The sequence below is a fragment of the Erinaceus europaeus genome, chromosome 4 (assembly GCF_950295315.1).
Source record: "Erinaceus europaeus chromosome 4, mEriEur2.1, whole genome shotgun sequence".
NCBI classification, from domain to species: Eukaryota; Metazoa; Chordata; class Mammalia; order Eulipotyphla; family Erinaceidae; genus Erinaceus; species Erinaceus europaeus.
Window position 1 is genome coordinate 27220984 of NC_080165.1, and position 17054 is coordinate 27238037.

At 43.1% G+C, this 17054-nt stretch overlaps 1 protein-coding gene across 1 annotated transcript in view; it reads left to right on the plus strand.

Annotated features, from left to right (window-relative positions):
* Positions 1 to 2845: 2845 nt before the first annotated feature.
* SAMM50 (SAMM50 sorting and assembly machinery component) overlaps positions 2846 to 17054 on the plus strand; it is a 37715-nt gene continuing 23506 nt past the window's right edge. The window contains exons 1-5 of the mRNA XM_060189125.1: positions 2846 to 3032; positions 7863 to 7973; positions 10157 to 10258; positions 14026 to 14113; positions 15873 to 15979. Of these exons, the coding sequence (XP_060045108.1) occupies positions 3012 to 3032; positions 7863 to 7973; positions 10157 to 10258; positions 14026 to 14113; positions 15873 to 15979 (429 nt within the window). The 5' untranslated portion in view covers positions 2846 to 3011. The remainder of the gene's footprint in view (positions 3033 to 7862; positions 7974 to 10156; positions 10259 to 14025; positions 14114 to 15872; positions 15980 to 17054) is intronic.

The following is a 17054-nucleotide window of genomic DNA, read 5'->3' on the forward strand; positions in this document are numbered from 1 at the left end:
GAGTTGCTGGGGCTCGATAAAGGCCACAGGTGACTTTCAGGAAGCCTCTACAAATTCTTCAGATAGGTGCTATTATCATACAATGGTCCTCTTTCTCTTTATGTCTCAATAATAAACAAAAATAGTAGGCTCTTTTGGGGGGGGGGGGTTTCTTTCCTTTATTCTTTTATTTTCACTATGCCCATCATCAAAATCTGTGTCCCCAGCCCCACCCCCATACACAACCAGTATAGTTCTCCCAGTCTTGAGACTAGGTTGACATTTTTTTTTTCACATTTGTATATTCAATTGTCTGTATTTTGCAGATGAGTGAAACCATTCCATAGTTGTCCTTCACTTCCTTACTTGCTTCACTGAGCATCATCTTCTCCAGTTCCATCCACTTTATCCCAAAGGACACAATATCATTCCTTTTTATTGCTGTATAATACTCTATTGAGTATAGGTCCCATAACTTTTTTTTTTATTTTATATTCTCTTGCCTTTTTCCCATTTAAAAAAATTTTATTTGCTTGATAGAGACAGAAATTGAGAGGGAGGGAGTGGGGCAGTAGCACAGAGAGTTAAGTGCACATGGCAAGAAGTGCAAGAACTGGTGTAAGGATCCCAGTTCAAGCTGCCAGCTCCCTCTGCAGGGTGGTCGCTTCACAAGGAGTGTGAAGCAGGTCTGCAGGTGTCTATCTTTCTCTTCCCCTCTCTGTCTTCCCCATCTTTCTCGATTTCTCTCTGTCGTATCTAACAACAACAACAAGGGCAACAACAACAAAACAAAAAAAGGGGGAGGAATGGCCTCCAGGAGCAGTGGATTCGTAGTGCAGGCAATAAGCCCCAGAGATAACCCTGGAGGCAAAAAAAAAAAAAAAAAAAAAGAAATTGAAATGGGAAGGGGAAATAGAAAGGAAGAGAGACTGAGAGACACTTGCAGCCCTGCTTCACCACTCAAAAAGCTTTCTCCCTGCAGGTGGGGAACTGGGGGCTAGAACCTGGTCTTTGTGCATTGTAACATGTGTGCTCAACCAGGTGTGCCACCACCGGGTCCCCCATAACTGTTTTATCCAGTCATCTGTCAAATGGCATTTTGGGTGTTTCCAGGTTTTTGCTATTGTGAAAAAAGCCGCTATAAACATGGGGGTACATATGTCCCTTTGAATTAGTGTTATTATATCTTTTCGGTACGTAGTGGAATTGCTGCATCATATAGCACTTCCATTTGTATTTGTTTAAGGATTCTCCGTACTATTCTCCACAGTGGTTGTACCAGTTTACATTCCCACTAGCAATGTGGTAGAGTTCCTCTCTCTCCACATTCTCTCCAACTTATGTTATCTTGTTTAAAATTACTGTTTAGACTTTTATATTTAAAGATGGGAGGTTGGCCTGCTACCAAAATGAAGTCCATGACTGTCATGTTCTCCGATGTGACAGCCCCCACCTCCACCATAACATTTGGATGACTTTTGTTAATAATATTTTTGCAGATGAATGATTAACAGTGGCGAGTACACAGCCCACTCAGTGCCATATTTCATATTCTGACTCCCATGCACAAGAGTTTTTATTTTAGATTTTTGGTTTTTTTTAAGCCTACAGCACCCGGTATTCCCAGGCGAGATCACCCAGTATTCCCAGGCTATTTCAAATTTTTAAAAAATATTTGTTTTCCCCTTTTTTTGTTGCTCTTGGTTTTCATTCTTGTTGTAGTTATTATTTTTATTGATGTCATTGTTAGATAGGACAGAGAGAAATGGAGAGAGGAGGGGAAGACAGAGAGGAGGAGAGAAAGACAAGACACCTGCAGACCTGCCTCCCCGCCTGTGACACGACTCCCCTGCAGGTGGGGAGCTGGAGGCTCGAACCGGGATCCTTACGCCGGTCCTTGCGCTTTGCGTCACTTGCGTTTAACCCACTGCGCTACCACCCGACTCCCATTATGTGGAATTATTTTTTTTTTAGTCCCCACTTCCCACCCGCAGGGAAAAAGCCTCATTCATGATCGCTGAAGTAGATCTGCAGGTGTCTTTCTTTTCTTCTCCCTATCTCATCTTTCTCTCTCAACTTGCCCTGTCCTATCAAATAAATGAAGGGGGGGAGAAAAGAAAAACATAAGTAAAATAAAACTTTAAATTCCATTACCATCAACTCAAATTTTCTCTTCTTTATATTATGATTAATTTTATTTATTTACTTATTTATTTTGCTACCAGAGTTATTGATGGAGCTGTGTCAACATGGCTCCACTTTCTGTGGCCTTTATTTTTTTCTTTCTTTCCTCTAGGTAGAAGAGAGATAGGGTCTCTCTTTCCCTTCCCTCTCAGTTTCTGTCTCTATAATAAATATATACTGTTTAAAAAGAATCTTGTGTTTATTTTCTTTTAAATAAATAAATCAATGCATAAACATCCAAACCAGGGTGGGAGATAAGACCATCACCTTCATTTCGCCCATGAGGAGAGAAGCCTAGTGAAAGGAGTGTCAGGAGGGCGCAGGTCCAGCCAGCTGCTGGGTACAGGGGGCAGGTGCAGTCGCGTGCGGTGGGCATCGGTGCATGGCCCGCGTGTGGGGACACGCAGGCACTCACCAGACCGAGATGCCAGGAGAGATTCGTGTGCAACCTGGCGCCCCTACCAGCAGGACCTTCACCCCAGAGGAAACCCCCGGGCGCCGCCTTCCAGCAGACCCTCCTGGTTCTACCTGTTAGCCGTAGCCCTGCTCCCTCAGCAGCCAGTCCCGCGTTAAGGGGCGGTCTGCGCTTGCGCAGTCCTCGGGACTTACCGGCATCCACGTGAACTTCCGGATCACAGGTTCCCGAGGCCCAATTAATGGCGGCGCCGTGAGTCAGGGGGCGGAGAGGAGGCGGGGCATCATGGCCGCCCCCAGTGCTCCGCTCCAGGGGCTTGTGGGAGATGGATTGACTGGCCCGATCCGCCAGTGCGGACCCGCCCTCAGCCCTTGCCAGCGGAGTCTTGCGTTGACCTGGGCAATTCTGCGAGGCGGCGGCCGCAGAGGGAGCCATGGGGACGGTGCACGCCCGGGTAAGAGGCCCAGCGATCCGCGGGCTGCGGGGGCCTCTGGGCGGCCCCGCGGGCGGACGGCCGGTGCTGCACGGGCGGCGGGTCGGGAGGCCTGCGCCGACCAAGCCAGGGTCTCGGCGGAGGGCCGGGTGTGGGAGGCCGCGCAGACACTGCCAGGGGCGGTCTCACGGACCTCGGAGCGGGGACTGGGCGTGTTCAAGGTCACTTAGCGAGGCAGTGACCCGAAAAGAACCGGCCAGCTTTTCGAGTGTCTTGGAGCAGGGCACTAAGCCCGTGACTTCGCTCAGCCACCTCGGGCGAGACCTCTGCTTACCGCCTGCGGCTGCAGTTCTAGACAGCTGGAGCACCGGGTGTCATCTCTGAAGTTTTCCAAGCCAGACTCCTCCAGAAACCCTCCTGTGCCATCTTGATTGTCAAAGACAAAACTCAAAGCTTTAGTTCCACCGTTTATCTTTTTAAAAAAATTATCTGTATTTATTTATTGGATAAAGACAGCCAGAAATCGAGAAGGAAGGGGTAGATTGAGAGGGAGAGAGGCAGAGAAACACCTGTGAAGCTTTCCCCCTGCAGATGGAGATGAGACGCTCGAACCCGGGTCTTTGCTCAATGTAACATGTGCGCTCAACCAGGTGCACCACTGCCCGGCTCCCCACCTTTTAGCTTTTTAAATGTCTTTTTTTATTTTTATTTTTATTTTTTTTTTAATGACAGAGAAAGATAACGCACAGAGAGCTACCAGAGCACTGCTCAGCTCTCTGGCTTATGGTGGTACTGGAGATTGAACCTGGGACTTTGGAACCTCAGGCATGAAACTCTTTTGCATAACCATTATTCTGTCCCCTCAGCCTTAAATGCTAATCCTTACATGTGATGCAGAGTTTCTTATGAAGCAGAGAGAGACGAGCCAGAGCACGCAGGGCAGTGGATTGGACTGGGTGGGACCTTCCGATAAAGTCCAGTGCTCAACTAATTGAGCTATCTCCACAACTGCTAATTCCACCTTTTAATTTTTTAAGTTTTATTTTTTAATAACAGAATTTGTTTTTTTTTTACTTAAAGATACATTTTTTAAATTTGTACTTATTATTGGATAGAGTCGGAAATTGAAAGGAGAGGGGGAGATAGGAAAAGAGACAGAGACACCTGCAGCCCTGCAGCTTTCCATTTGTGAAGCTTTCCCCCTGCAGGTGGGAACCGGGGCCTTGAACTTGGGTCCTTGCACACTGTGATGTTTGTGCTTAGCCAGCTGAACCAACACCTGGCCCCTAGCTAGTTCCACTTTTTTGAAACTAGCAGTAGTCTCTGCTCACAAGGCTACTGAGAAATAATTAGAGACATGCTACATATAAACCACTTGGGTGCTTGCCAAACTTCCCTAAAGTTAACTGAGGGCCAGAGAATGAATTTTTTTCCAAGGTCACACTGTTAGAGCTTCAGAATGCTCCTAGACCTAGAAAGGACTTTTTCACTACAACATGAGTTGTTTCACTTACACTGCTCAGAAGTTTTTAGTAGTCCCACTCAAGTTTTTTTGTAGTTTCCCTTTAGCATCCAAAAGAATTTGGCAGACATCTATTCAGAATTGGACTTAACTGCCTTTTGCAGATCTTGCTTTCAAATGAAATGCAGAAGACCTAACACTGAACTGTGTTGTTGCTTGTGGCTTGCTCCTCCCGCACTCATTCCCACAACTCCTCTTTAGCAATCAAAATATTCTCATCTTTTAGAATGCTGTTCAAATCACTTCCTATATAAATCTCATTATTGCCCTTATTTTGTATATAATACCAACTCCCTGGATGTTATTTCTTCTGGGGTTTTGCCTCTTTATTATAAGCATTCAATGGTTACAGTAGGACCTGTATTTGTATTTATTTTTGCCACCAGGTTTTACTGCCAGGGCTTGGTGCCTGCACAACAAATCCACGGCTCCTGGTAGCTATTTTTTCTTTCTTTTTTGTCTATTATATTAAATTGAGAGTTGGAGGGTGAGAAAGAAAGATAGACATCTGCAAACCTGCTTCACTGCTCCTGAAGCATGTCCCCCCTTCCATATGGGGGGTGGGGGCTCAAGCACAAACCCCCACCGGACCAGGACATGAATTGCAGTTCTTTGCAGTGTTCACTGGTATTTGCTGTATAATACCAGTGTTCACTGGTATTATATTCAACAGGTATTTGCCAAGTGACCTACTGTGTGCCTGATAATTGTTGCACATATTAGGAATCTAGTAGATTACCACTGTTACTTCCTTTGATGATAAAGTTATTCCTTTGATTAATGTATTGATAAAATGATCTCACTTCTTTCATTTGATCTTTCCATTCTTTAGTATTATTTTATTTTTTGGTCAGAACTCAGTGGAGGCCAGGGAGATAGATAACTCAGCATTAGGAGCACAGGAGTTTCACGCCTGGTGCTCCAGGTTCAGTCCCTGTTTACCACTTTATACCAGAGATTAGCCATAGGACAGCAGTGCTCTGATTTCATAATATAATATCTATTGTTAATAGTTATGCAATAAAAAATCTTTTAAAGGACCTATAGTAAGGAAACATGGTCTATACCAGTTAAAAAATAGTTTATGAGAGATCAGAGCACTACTTAGCTGTGGCATATGGCAGTGCAGGGGATTGAACCTGAGCCCTCTGATACATGGAGGTACATCATTTTAATGATGTTTCCAAGTCATTCAATTTATTTCATGTCCTGTCTTACTTATTAGTACCACCTTTTTTTTTTTTATTAATTATAGATTTTTACTTATTTATTAGAAAGAAGGAGAGAGAAAGAACCAGATATCACTCTGGCACATGTGCTGCTGGGGATCAAACTCAGGACCTCATGCTTGAGAGTCCAATGCTTACCCACTGCACCACCTCCCGGACCACTTAGTACTACCTTTATACAGTGTTTGCCATATGGTGTTAAATAAAGTTTGCTGACTGACTGGTAGATTCATCTGCTTAAAGGTTAGAGACGACATCCAAATGTTTACTTTAATTCATTTCATCAAATATTTATTCCTCTATCTGCTCTTCCACACACTAGGTTATAAACTCAGTGAGAATGAGGATTGTGTAAGTGGCTATCTTCATCAGGTTTGTAATACTGGCAAGTGAATGCATTAGTAAAACAGTTAACTTAGGACATTAAGCACTGATATAGTGATGGAACTTCTGACATGGCTCTTGAACTCGCCATCTAAAGTTCAGAATAAAGAATACAACTGAGTCTTGCAGGTCTTTGGTGAACCCTCTTTCTTTTTAAAAATCTTTTTTATTTTATTTATTGTCAGGTAGAGACAGAAAAATTGAGAGGGGAGGGAGAGAGAGAGAAAGAAGGAGAGAGACACCTGCAGCAGACTGTTTTATCACTCGTGAAAGTTTCTCCCTGCAAGTAGAGACCGGGGGCTTGAACCTTGGTCCTTGCACGTTGTAATGTGTAGGTTTAACTAGGTGTGCCACCGGCTAGCCCCTGGTGAACCTTGTTTCATACTTTGAGACTTTAAGGGCTATAATTGTAATTGCAGTTGTAGAAAGTGACCACTTTCCTGATTCATTCTGTGAACATGTGCAGTTTCTCTTTAATGTGTGGATAAGGGCAGGGGAGATAACATAATGACCATACATAGAACTTCCACACCTGAGGCACCAACATCCCAAGTTCAGTTCCTGCACCACCATAAACCAGTTATATCAGTGCTTAGAAAAATTTGTTTTAGAAATTTGGTCAGTTGTGTAGTTATCCTAGGATTATTCAATTTTGATTAAAGCCATTAGGATACTCTGTGACAACCAGAAAATAAATTTCTCAGATAAATGCTTTGTAGCATCTTTTAGTTATTTTATCTTCAAGTGGGCCTCAACTATACAGAGCTTGAATTAGATTAGTTGGAATATTCAGTCCATGGCATAGTCATCACAGAGACATGTGCCTGACCCTTTCTGTTCATTCATTTTTTTTTTTATGTGTACATAGTCATTTGATATTCTCTTTATTCACTCCCAATAATGTCATAGGAGACTTTTTTTTTTTAAATAAATATTCAACTTACTTTTTTATTTTTTTTGTTAAAATATATATATATTTTTTTAATTTTTTATTTAAGAAAGGATTAATGAACAAAAACATAAGGTAGGAGGGGTACAACTCCACACAATTCCCACCACCCAATCTCCATAACCCACCCCCTCCCATGATAGCTTTCCCATTCTCTAGCCCTCTGGGAGCATGGACCCAGGGTCGTTGAGGGTTGCAGAAGGTAGAAGGTCTGGCTTCTGCAATTGCTTCCCCGCTGAACATGGGCGTTGACTGGTCGGTCCATACTCCCAGTCTGCCTCTCTCTTTCCCTAGTAAGGTGTGTCTCTGGGAAGCTGAGCTCCAGGGCACATTGGTGGGGTCTTCAATCCAGGGAAGCCTGGCCAGCATCCTGGTGGCATCTGGAACCTGGTGATTGAAAAGAGAGTTAACATACGAAGCTAAACAATTTGTTGAGCAATCATGGATCCCAAGCTTGGAATAGTGGAGAGGAAGTGTTAGGGAGGTACTCACTGCAAACTCTAGTGTACTTCTGCTTTCAGGTATATATTTTGCATCTGTTCATTCATTTTTCACCTTTGTTTTATTTGCTAGTGATATATGGGCACCAACCTGCTCACTGCTGATAAAAGACTTGTGTGAGCTTATTTCTGCCTTTGTTTCCCCCAACACCTGTCTCTGCCTGTGCCTTCACTCATCAGAAAGTGCTGAATTTTCTGGAGTGGAGCTAACGCTCAGAGATGTGGTTTTTACATGTTTTTAGTTCATCATCGACATTTCCCTTTCAGAGTCTGGAGCCTCTTCCACCCGGTGGACCTGATTTTGGAGGATTAGGAGAAGAAGCTGAATTTATTGAAGTTGAACCTGAAACTAAACAAGAAATTCTTGAAAACAAAGATGTGAGTATTCTGTTGTAGGACTTGCCACAGCTGTCCACTTCTGTGAATGAAGGAAACTGCAGAGGAGGGACCCTATCTCAGTGCCTGTCAAAGAAGACTTCGTAACCAGTTACATTTTAAAATGACTGGGGACTTGCAAAAAAAATAGTTTCTAGTTTCAGAGAAATGGTTTTTCCTTGGTAATTACTAATGTGGCAAGTTTAAACCAGTATATTTTTGGTTTTATGTACTTTTTTCTTCTTTATTTGGTAAGTCAGAGAGAATTTGAGAAGGAAGGTGGACAGAGACACCTGCCGTACTTGCTTCACCATTTGTGAAGTTTCTTCTCCCCTGCAGGTGGGGAATGAGGGCACATGGTAACCTGTGCTTAACTAGGTATGCCACTGCCCAGCCCCCAGTTTTATATTATTTATATATTTCAGAAAAAGTGTTTCAAAGACGAACTCGGACTGCGTCTACATTTACACTCTGTTCCCATTCCTAGAAAACAGGACCTTGGATCTCCAGTGAAACTTCCTTTGTTTTGCTTTGTTATATTAAATATAGCAAGGGGTCAGGTGGTGGCACACCTGCATAAGCACACATATTACAGTGCTTAAGGTCCTAGGTTCGAGCCCCTGATCCCCACCTGCAGGCGGGGAGTTTCATGAGTGAAAGCAGTGAAGCAATGCTGAGGGTGTCTTTCTTTCTCTCTCCCTCCCTATCTCCCCTTCCCCTCTCAGTTTCTCTCTGTCTCTATCCAATAATAAAATAAATACAAATTTAAAAAAAGAAATTAAAGGTAACAGAAGAATATAAACATGTTTTTTTTTTTTTAATCCTTTCAGATCTCAGTGAGGTGTTCTGATCACCTGTAAATAGAAGTTTCTCTGTCATTTATCATCCCACTTCGTTATCTGCTGCTCATTGGAGTGGTCTATTTTATACATTGCCCAGTATCACCCCTTCTAGAATCAAAGCTTCACAGAGGCTTTGAGTCTTATATTTTATTTTTTATTTTATTCACTGCTGTATCCTCAGTTTATAGAACAATATTAACTTATCTGTAATCTGCACTTTTTTTTTTTTTTGCCTCCAGGTTTATCAATGGGGCTCGGTGCCTGCACTACGAATCCACTGTTCTTGGAGGCCATTTTTTTCCCTTTTGTTGCCCTTGTTGTTTATTGTTGTTGTTGCTGTTATTATTGTTGTTGTTGTTATTGCTGCCATTGTTGTTGGATAGGTCAGAGAGAAATCAAGAGAGGATGGGATGACAGAGAGGGGAAGAGAAAGATAGATACCTACAGACCTGCTTCACTGCCTGGGAAGCGACCCCCTGCAGATGGGGAGCCAGAGGCTCAAACCGGGATCCTTACGTCAGTCCTTGCGCTTTGCGCCATGTGTTCTTAACCCTCTGTGCTACCACCCAGCCCCCTGTAATCTGCATTTTTACAGAATGAATGAATCTAATAAACACTGACAGAAAGAAGATGAGAAACTTTCCTAGTCAACATTTATAAGGCTGCATTGAAACCCACATAAGATGCACACAGTTATTATATCAAGAGTCACAGTCCATGCCACCTAGACCACGTGCTCAGGGAGCAGGTTGGGAAAGACATGGGACCTTTGCAGCTGTCTGAGGTTTAGAACTGTTGTGGTACTTGCTCATCTAGCTACAGAGACTATGTAGATATCATTCAGGGAAAGTACTTAATCTGTTGATGGGTGAATTCAGGTAGTTGCTTTTTAGAAAAGGAGTGAAAAAAAAAAAAGAAGGGAGTTGGCGGTAGCGCAGCGGGTTAAGCGCAGGTGGCGCAAAGCGCAAGGACCAGCTAAGGATCCCGGTTCGAGCCCCCAGCTCCCCACCTGCAGGGGAGTCACTTCACAGGCGGTGAAGCAGGTCTTCAGTTGTCTATCTTTCTCTCCCCCTCTCTGTCTTCCCCTCCTCTTTCCACTTCTATCTGTCCTATCCAACAACAACAACATCAATAACAACAATAAAACAACAAGGGCAACAAAAGGGAAAATAAATCTTAAAAAAGTGAAAAAAAAATACATAGAACAAAATCTGGAATCAGGAAGTGTAGCTTGTGACACTTAGAGATCATTCAATTGAGACTAATTTCAGAGATTTGCCTTTAACCTTGATCTCTTGCCTTTTGTCATACTTAACAATAATCATCTCTCCCTGTCATGTTTAGGTGGTTGTTCAACACATTCATTTTGATGGACTTGGAAGGACAAAAGATGATATCATCATGTATGAAATTGGAGATGTTTTTAAGGCTAAAAATCTCATAGAGGCAAGTATTCTTTTGGCTTGGTATTCTTTTCCATTCTATCCTGAAGATCCTGAGAGTCCCCCATCCCCTCAAACCACTGAGCATCCTGCCCCAGCCCCTCTACTGATGGCTCTGCTGTCCACCTTCCAAGGTGTATCAGTGCACCAAGCTGTGCCCCATTAGTTGTCTGAGTGTGTTCCCCAAGTTTACTCTCCTCCTGAGGAAGGAGGTGTCTGTCCTATCATCCCAGCATTGTACGAGGACCTAGCTTCTTGCTGGTGTCTTGCTCAACGCTCTCTTGTGTACTCTCCTTTAAGGTTCTCGTCGGCCTCGTGCTGTGTGATCTCCCCTAGCTGCCCATTCCTGCTGTCTCCCAGGATTTAGCTCCATTTACTGCTCAGTTTCTTTCCCAGATTACACCATCTTCTTCTGTCCTCTGTGGCTCTGTGGGTTCCTTCTACCATTCTGACCTTGAAACCATGTTGCACTTGCCTGGGAAGTATAACAGCCTCTTTTTAGTTCTCATTTTCCTTGGCTCTTCAGCAGTACTTAATCACTTTTTAAAAATCAGTATAGGGAGTCGGGCGGAAGCACAGAGGGTTAAGCGCATGTGGAGCAAAGTGCAAGGACCAGCTTAAGGATCCCAGTTTGAGGCCCCAGATCCCCACCTGCAGGGGAGTTGCTTCACAGGCTGTGAGGCAGGTCTGCAGGTGTCTGTCTTTCTCTCCCCCTCTCTGTCTTCCCCTCCTCTCTCCATTTCTCTCTGTCCTATCCAACAACAACGACATCAACAACAACTACCACAACAGAAACAACAAGGGTAACAAAAGGGAAAATTAATAATAATAAAAAAATTTTAAAAGCCAGGATATATTCCTTAAAGATGAATAGATAATCAGTTTATTTTAAGTATAAAATAGTCCAGTGATACGGAGGATATTGAGGTGAAGCTGTTTCTCTCCCCTGCCCTCACTCCAGAAGTAACCAGAGCTGAGGTTTCTTGTGTCTCCTCTGAGGTGGCACAGATGTTTATAATGTAGAGCTTTTCAACAACAGCCCTATTCAAATTCATTTTGAATAGGGCTTTTTTTTCTGAACTTTTTTTAATGAGGTACTGGATTGTGAGCCCCAGGCTTCTTGCACACTTCACTTCAGCAAGTACAGGTCTAACTCTATCTAAGAAGTTATGAACAAAGCTGTCGTCAACATCTCTATGATTCCGGGGATCAAATTCTGGATCTCATATTTGAAAGTCCATAGCATTTTCACTGTACCATCTCTTGGACCAGCATTAACTTATTTATCTGAAAGAGAGAGAGGGGGAGAGAGAGACAGATCCCAGAGTATCTTTCTGGCACCGTTTGCTTATGTGTCGGACACACACATGCACACACGCACGCATGCAGATTCTGGCATGTGTGATGCTGGGGACCAAACTCAGGATCTCATCCTCGTGAGTCCAACACTTTATCCACTGAGCCACCTCCCAGGCTGTGGTCTGTTTCTTGTCTTATTAACCTGTTAGTTGGGGGAAAAGCTCATTGTTTTGATCTGCATTTTGAACTTATGAGTGGGGTGAGCACCTTTTTCGTTTCATTAGCCTTTCATGGCTCTCTTATGAATTACCTGCTTATGTTCTCTGTTTGCCACTGGGCTTTAGGCTTTTACTCAGTAATAAGAGCTCCTTGCAGATTAAAAAAAAAAAGACCACTGGGTGGGGTTAGATAGCATAATGTTAATGCAAAGACACTTATGCCCAAGGCTCCAGAGTCCCAGTTTTAATCCTCCTCACCACCACCACCATGAGCCAGAGCAAAGCAGTGCTCTGGCATAAATAAATAAATTAATTAATTAAAGTCACTTATGTTGAATATGGTTTTCTTTTTTCCTTTTTGAGTTTGCTGGTATTTTCTCTCTTCCTTTACATACTCTCTCCTCTGAATTTCTTTTTATTATCTTTTATTTTTATTATTTCCCTTTTGTTGCCCTTGTTGTTTTATTGTTGTTGTAGTTATTGTTGCTGTTGATGTCATCATTTGTTGGATAGGACAGAGAGAAATGGAGAGAGGAGGGGTGAAAGAGACGTCTGCAGACCTGCTTCACCGCTTTTAAGGTGACTTCCCTGCAGGTGGGGAGCCAGGGGCTCGAACCGGGATCCTTATGCTGGTCCTTGCACTTCGAGCCATGTACGCTTAACCTGCAGCGCTACTACCCGTTCCCTCTCTGAATTTTTTTTTTAATAATTTATTTCTTTATTGGGGAATTAATGCTTTACATTCAACAGTAAATACAATAGTTTGAACATGCATAACATTCCCCAGATTCCCATTTAACAATACAACCCCCACTATTTCATTCATCATCTTTCATGGACCTGTATTCTCCCCACCCACCCCAGAGTCTTTTACTTTGGTGTAATACTCCAATTCCATTTCAGGTTCGACTTGTGTTTTCTTTTCTGGTCTTGTTTTTCAACTTCGGCCTGAGAGTGAGATCATCCCATATTCATCCTTCTGTTTCTGACTTATTTCACTCAACATGATTTTTTCAAGGTCCATCCAAGATCGGCTAAAAACGGTGAAGTCACCATTTTTTACAGCTGAGTAGTATTCCATTGTGTATATATACCACAACTTGCTCAGCCACTCATCTGTTGTTGGACACCTGGGTTGCTTCCAGGTTTTGGCTATTACAAATTGTGCCGCCAAGAACATATGTGTACACAGATCTTTTTGGATGGATGTGTTGGGTTCCTTAGGATATCTCCCCAGGAGGGGAATTGCAGGGTCATAGGGTAGGTCCATTTCTAGCTTTCTGAGAGTTCTCCAGACTGTTCTCCACAGAGGCTGGACCAATTGACATTCCCACCAGCAGTGCAGGAGGGTTCCTTTGACCCCACACCCTCTCCAGCATTTGCTGCTGTTACCTTTTCTGATGTATGACATTCTCACAGGAGTGAAGTGATATCTCATTGTTGTCTTTATTTGCATTTCTGAATTTCTATGAACCCCACACTTCCTTGGACTTCTTCTCACTTCTCAGTCACACCCATCAGAGGCTCCATTGTCAACTTCTTACCCCGTGTGAGAATCAGTCTCCTAGGTGGCCTTCCCTATAGCCTGTTTCCGACCAGTCTATGTACTAGGGCTTCCCAATCCTGTTTCTCATCGATTACTTTCCTCCCTCCTTCCCTTCCTTCCTTTTTCACCAGAGCACTGCTTAGCTCTGGCTTATGGTTGTGTGTGTGTGTGTGTGGTGGTGGTGTGTGTGTGTGTGGGGGGGCGGGTTTGAACCTTACAGCCTCAGGCATGGAAGTCTCTTGTATAGCCATTATGCTATCTTCCTGCCAGTTGCTTTCTAGTTCTAGCCCTGAATGTGTAATGCTCACTAAGTATTTCCAAGTAGAATTGCCACAAACACTTCCAACCCCCATGTACCTAAAACCTGAACTCCTTTTCAGAAAGGCAAGTGGCACATGCACACTTCTCCCTGTCATTGAGCATAACCACTTGTAATGGTTGGTTGTGATCCATTTTGGGTAAGCGTGCCCCCCCTTTTTTTTTTTGTTGTTTCATGTTTATACAAAAAGGATGATGTTGTGCACTCTGCTTTCTGCCGACAGCTTCCTTCTACACTTCTGCGTAGTTTTGTTACTCCCCTCAGTGCCCCGTTCATCTCGCACCTGTGTAGATGTGGTAGTGCAGTCTTCTCACTTGATACCAAGTCTGAACTATAGACCTGGTTAGACAGCCTCCACTTACATGTCTGTCTCTCCTTTTCTCTAACAGGTAATGCGAAAGTCTCATGAAGCCCGTGAGAAACTGCTTCGTCTAGGAATATTTAGACAAGTGGATGTGCTGATTGATACATGCCAAGGTATAACCTGCAGAGCCATATCTTTGGTCTTTCTTTCTGCCCATCTTTCACAATCACAACAGTTGTTTGTGTGACCTGACCTACACAGCATCTGGACGTTTAACACATGGATGGAGCTCAGTACTTAGTGATCTCTTGGCAGTAACTGGATTTCTGTGTCAGGACAAGAGAAAATGGATGGACGCTGAGGATGTTGTCATCTGAACCCTTGACAGTGCTAAGACTCTGAGAGTAATCCTGCTGGAGGAGCCCACTGGGTGTCCTTGGGCCTCTTGGTGGACTGCATCTAAGTGTGTGATTTAAAAGGAGGGGACGCTAGGAATCAGATTTCAGGTTTTGTTCATGTGGTAATTAGTGTGAGATATAGGGCAAGTGTCAGGTTAGCCACCGTTTTTTCCCCTTATTGATGAGTACCTACTAAGGCTCAGATCCTAAGCAAGGCACCATGTACTCCTGAAGGGGAGTCTGTCCAGGAAGAGCAGGGCCACGAGACAAGTCAATGGTGGCAGTTCAGCTGATGTGCCATGCTGTGAGGAGGGTGCAGAGGAAGAGAAGGAGCGTCACTGGCGGGCAGAAGGGAAGGAGGATCAGAGTAGAGTCCTGGTATATAAACTGAGCCTGAAAGGTAGGACTGAGCTAGTTTGGGAACAGGACTGCTGGTAAGGGGAAGAATGATGCACATGCCAGAAAGAGGGAAGACATTGAACAGCCCCAGCAAACGAAATATCTATAAACTAAAGGTATTTTTCTCCATGACTAATAGAGACCCCAAATAATAGTGGACTAGGTCAGAGAGGGATTATGTGGACATCCTCTACTTTCTGTTCCATTTATATCCTAAACAGTAAAATCTTATTCTTTACTGATAAGCCAGAGTCTTGCCTATGTGTGATTTCATCACTCCTGGGCTGCTTTCTCATTCAGATAGAGACAGAGAAAGAGAGACATCACCATACCAGAGCCACCCTGTGCACCTTGACACCCCCCATAGAGCGCCAAAACTCAAATCCGAGCCGTGCACATAGTAAGGTACATGCCCTACCTGCTGGTCTAGTCCTCTGATCTCCATAAAATCTTTTTAGTTTAAGAAAAGTAGAGTTTAGTCTTCATCCTAGACCTACTTGGGTATCTGTGACCATGACAGCTCTCCAGATGCAGGTGTGACTGGTGTCCAGCCAAAGCTACACCCATAGCTCCATCTTCATGCATGAAACCCACAGGTCCCACAGCTTAGTTCTGCTTCCATAACCTAAGCAATGAAAGAGTGTCCTGGACTTAGATACTAATCATTCCATGGATATTTAACCCCTAAGACCAAAATCATCCCTTGATTTATATCATATTCACATTGTCTTTGCTTCAGGATTGCTAGAATCCTTTTTTGTCATACAAACTCCATGCATTATAGTCATTTGGTTGAAGCCCCAAAACTATCAAGGTCGTCCTGGTAGGGGAGCAAATACCTGTAGCAAATAATGCGTACTTCAGCAAATACTGCTATTACCTCCTTGTGGCAAAATCTGAATGCGCTTTAACATCTCCAACTGCAGAAACTACACAGAGGGATTTTGGCGTCGAGGTATCTTGATGTTATGAGGAAGAGTTAGGGAATTTTAAAATAAATAGTATGCTTCCCAAGGGAAGTTGTACAGTGAGATGAACCTTCAGATGCTTTCTTCATCTTTTCTAGCACTGGACTTTAAAAAGAAAGCTACATATTCGAGCTGTGTTACTGTTTCATGTTTTTTTATTTACTTAGGTGATGATGCACTTCCAAATGGGTTAGACGTTACCTTTGAAGTAACTGAATTAAGGAGATTAACTGGCAGTTATAACACCATGGTTGGGAACAACGAAGGCAGTATGGTATGTATGATACAGGCTTTTTCCTTCCTAATAGTAGAACTTTCAACTATGAGTTTTGAAAATGTGGCTGTATTCTAAACACCTATGATAGTTGCAAATATCACCCTATTTATTTTTAAAGATTTATTTTTTTTTATTTATTCATGAGAAAGAGAAAACCAGATCATTAATCTGGCCCATGTAATACAAGGGATTAAGCTTGGAACTTAAGAGAGAGCCCAAGCTTGAGAGCCCAAGCTTTTCCCACTACACTACCTCCTAGACAACTCTTAATTGTTTTTAGAAGATGTAATCATCAGTGGCATGGGGTGAGGGGAGAGAAAGACACACAGAAAATCAGAGCCCTGTTCTGGCATAGTGGTATTAGGGATCTAAATCCTAACCTCATGCTTGCAAGTACACTACTCTGTCGCACAGCTCCTGGGCTGCACATTATCACCACCATTTTTTTTATTTGTAAAATAACTTGTTGCTTCTCATTAACTTTTGTAGATTGTTTATAATCCATTTTGGGTTGTTTGAAAGCAAGAATGACATCAGTAGTTAAATCGGGAATGATTTGGGGAATCATTCCAAAACCCTGAGAACTGATCCCTGAATTTCTCAAGTGTCAGGTTTAGTCTGTCCCTGGAATAGTTAGGTGTGTCTGTAGGTTCTGTGTATTCAGCAAAGGGTTTTGTTTTCTCCCACATAGAGCACTAGAGCACTGCTAAGCTTGGCTTATGGTGGTGCAAGGAATTGAACCTGGGACCTGAGAGCCTCAGGCAGGAAAGTCTCTTGCATAACCACTATGCTATATCCCCTGCCCAGCAAACGTATTTTAAGGAGTGAAAACAATTACAAATGAAAAACCAGATGTGTTATCTCCATTTTTTTTGTTCTGTTTTAATGAAAGTCCCTTGATTGGTATACATAAACATTCTTTTTTTAAAAATTATTTTTCTATTTATTTTCCCTTTTGTTACCCTTATTGTTTTATTGTTGTTGTAGTTATTATTGTTGATGTCATCGTTGTTGGATAGGACAGAGAGAAATGGAGAGAGGAGGGGGAGACAGAGAGGGAGAGAAAGACAGA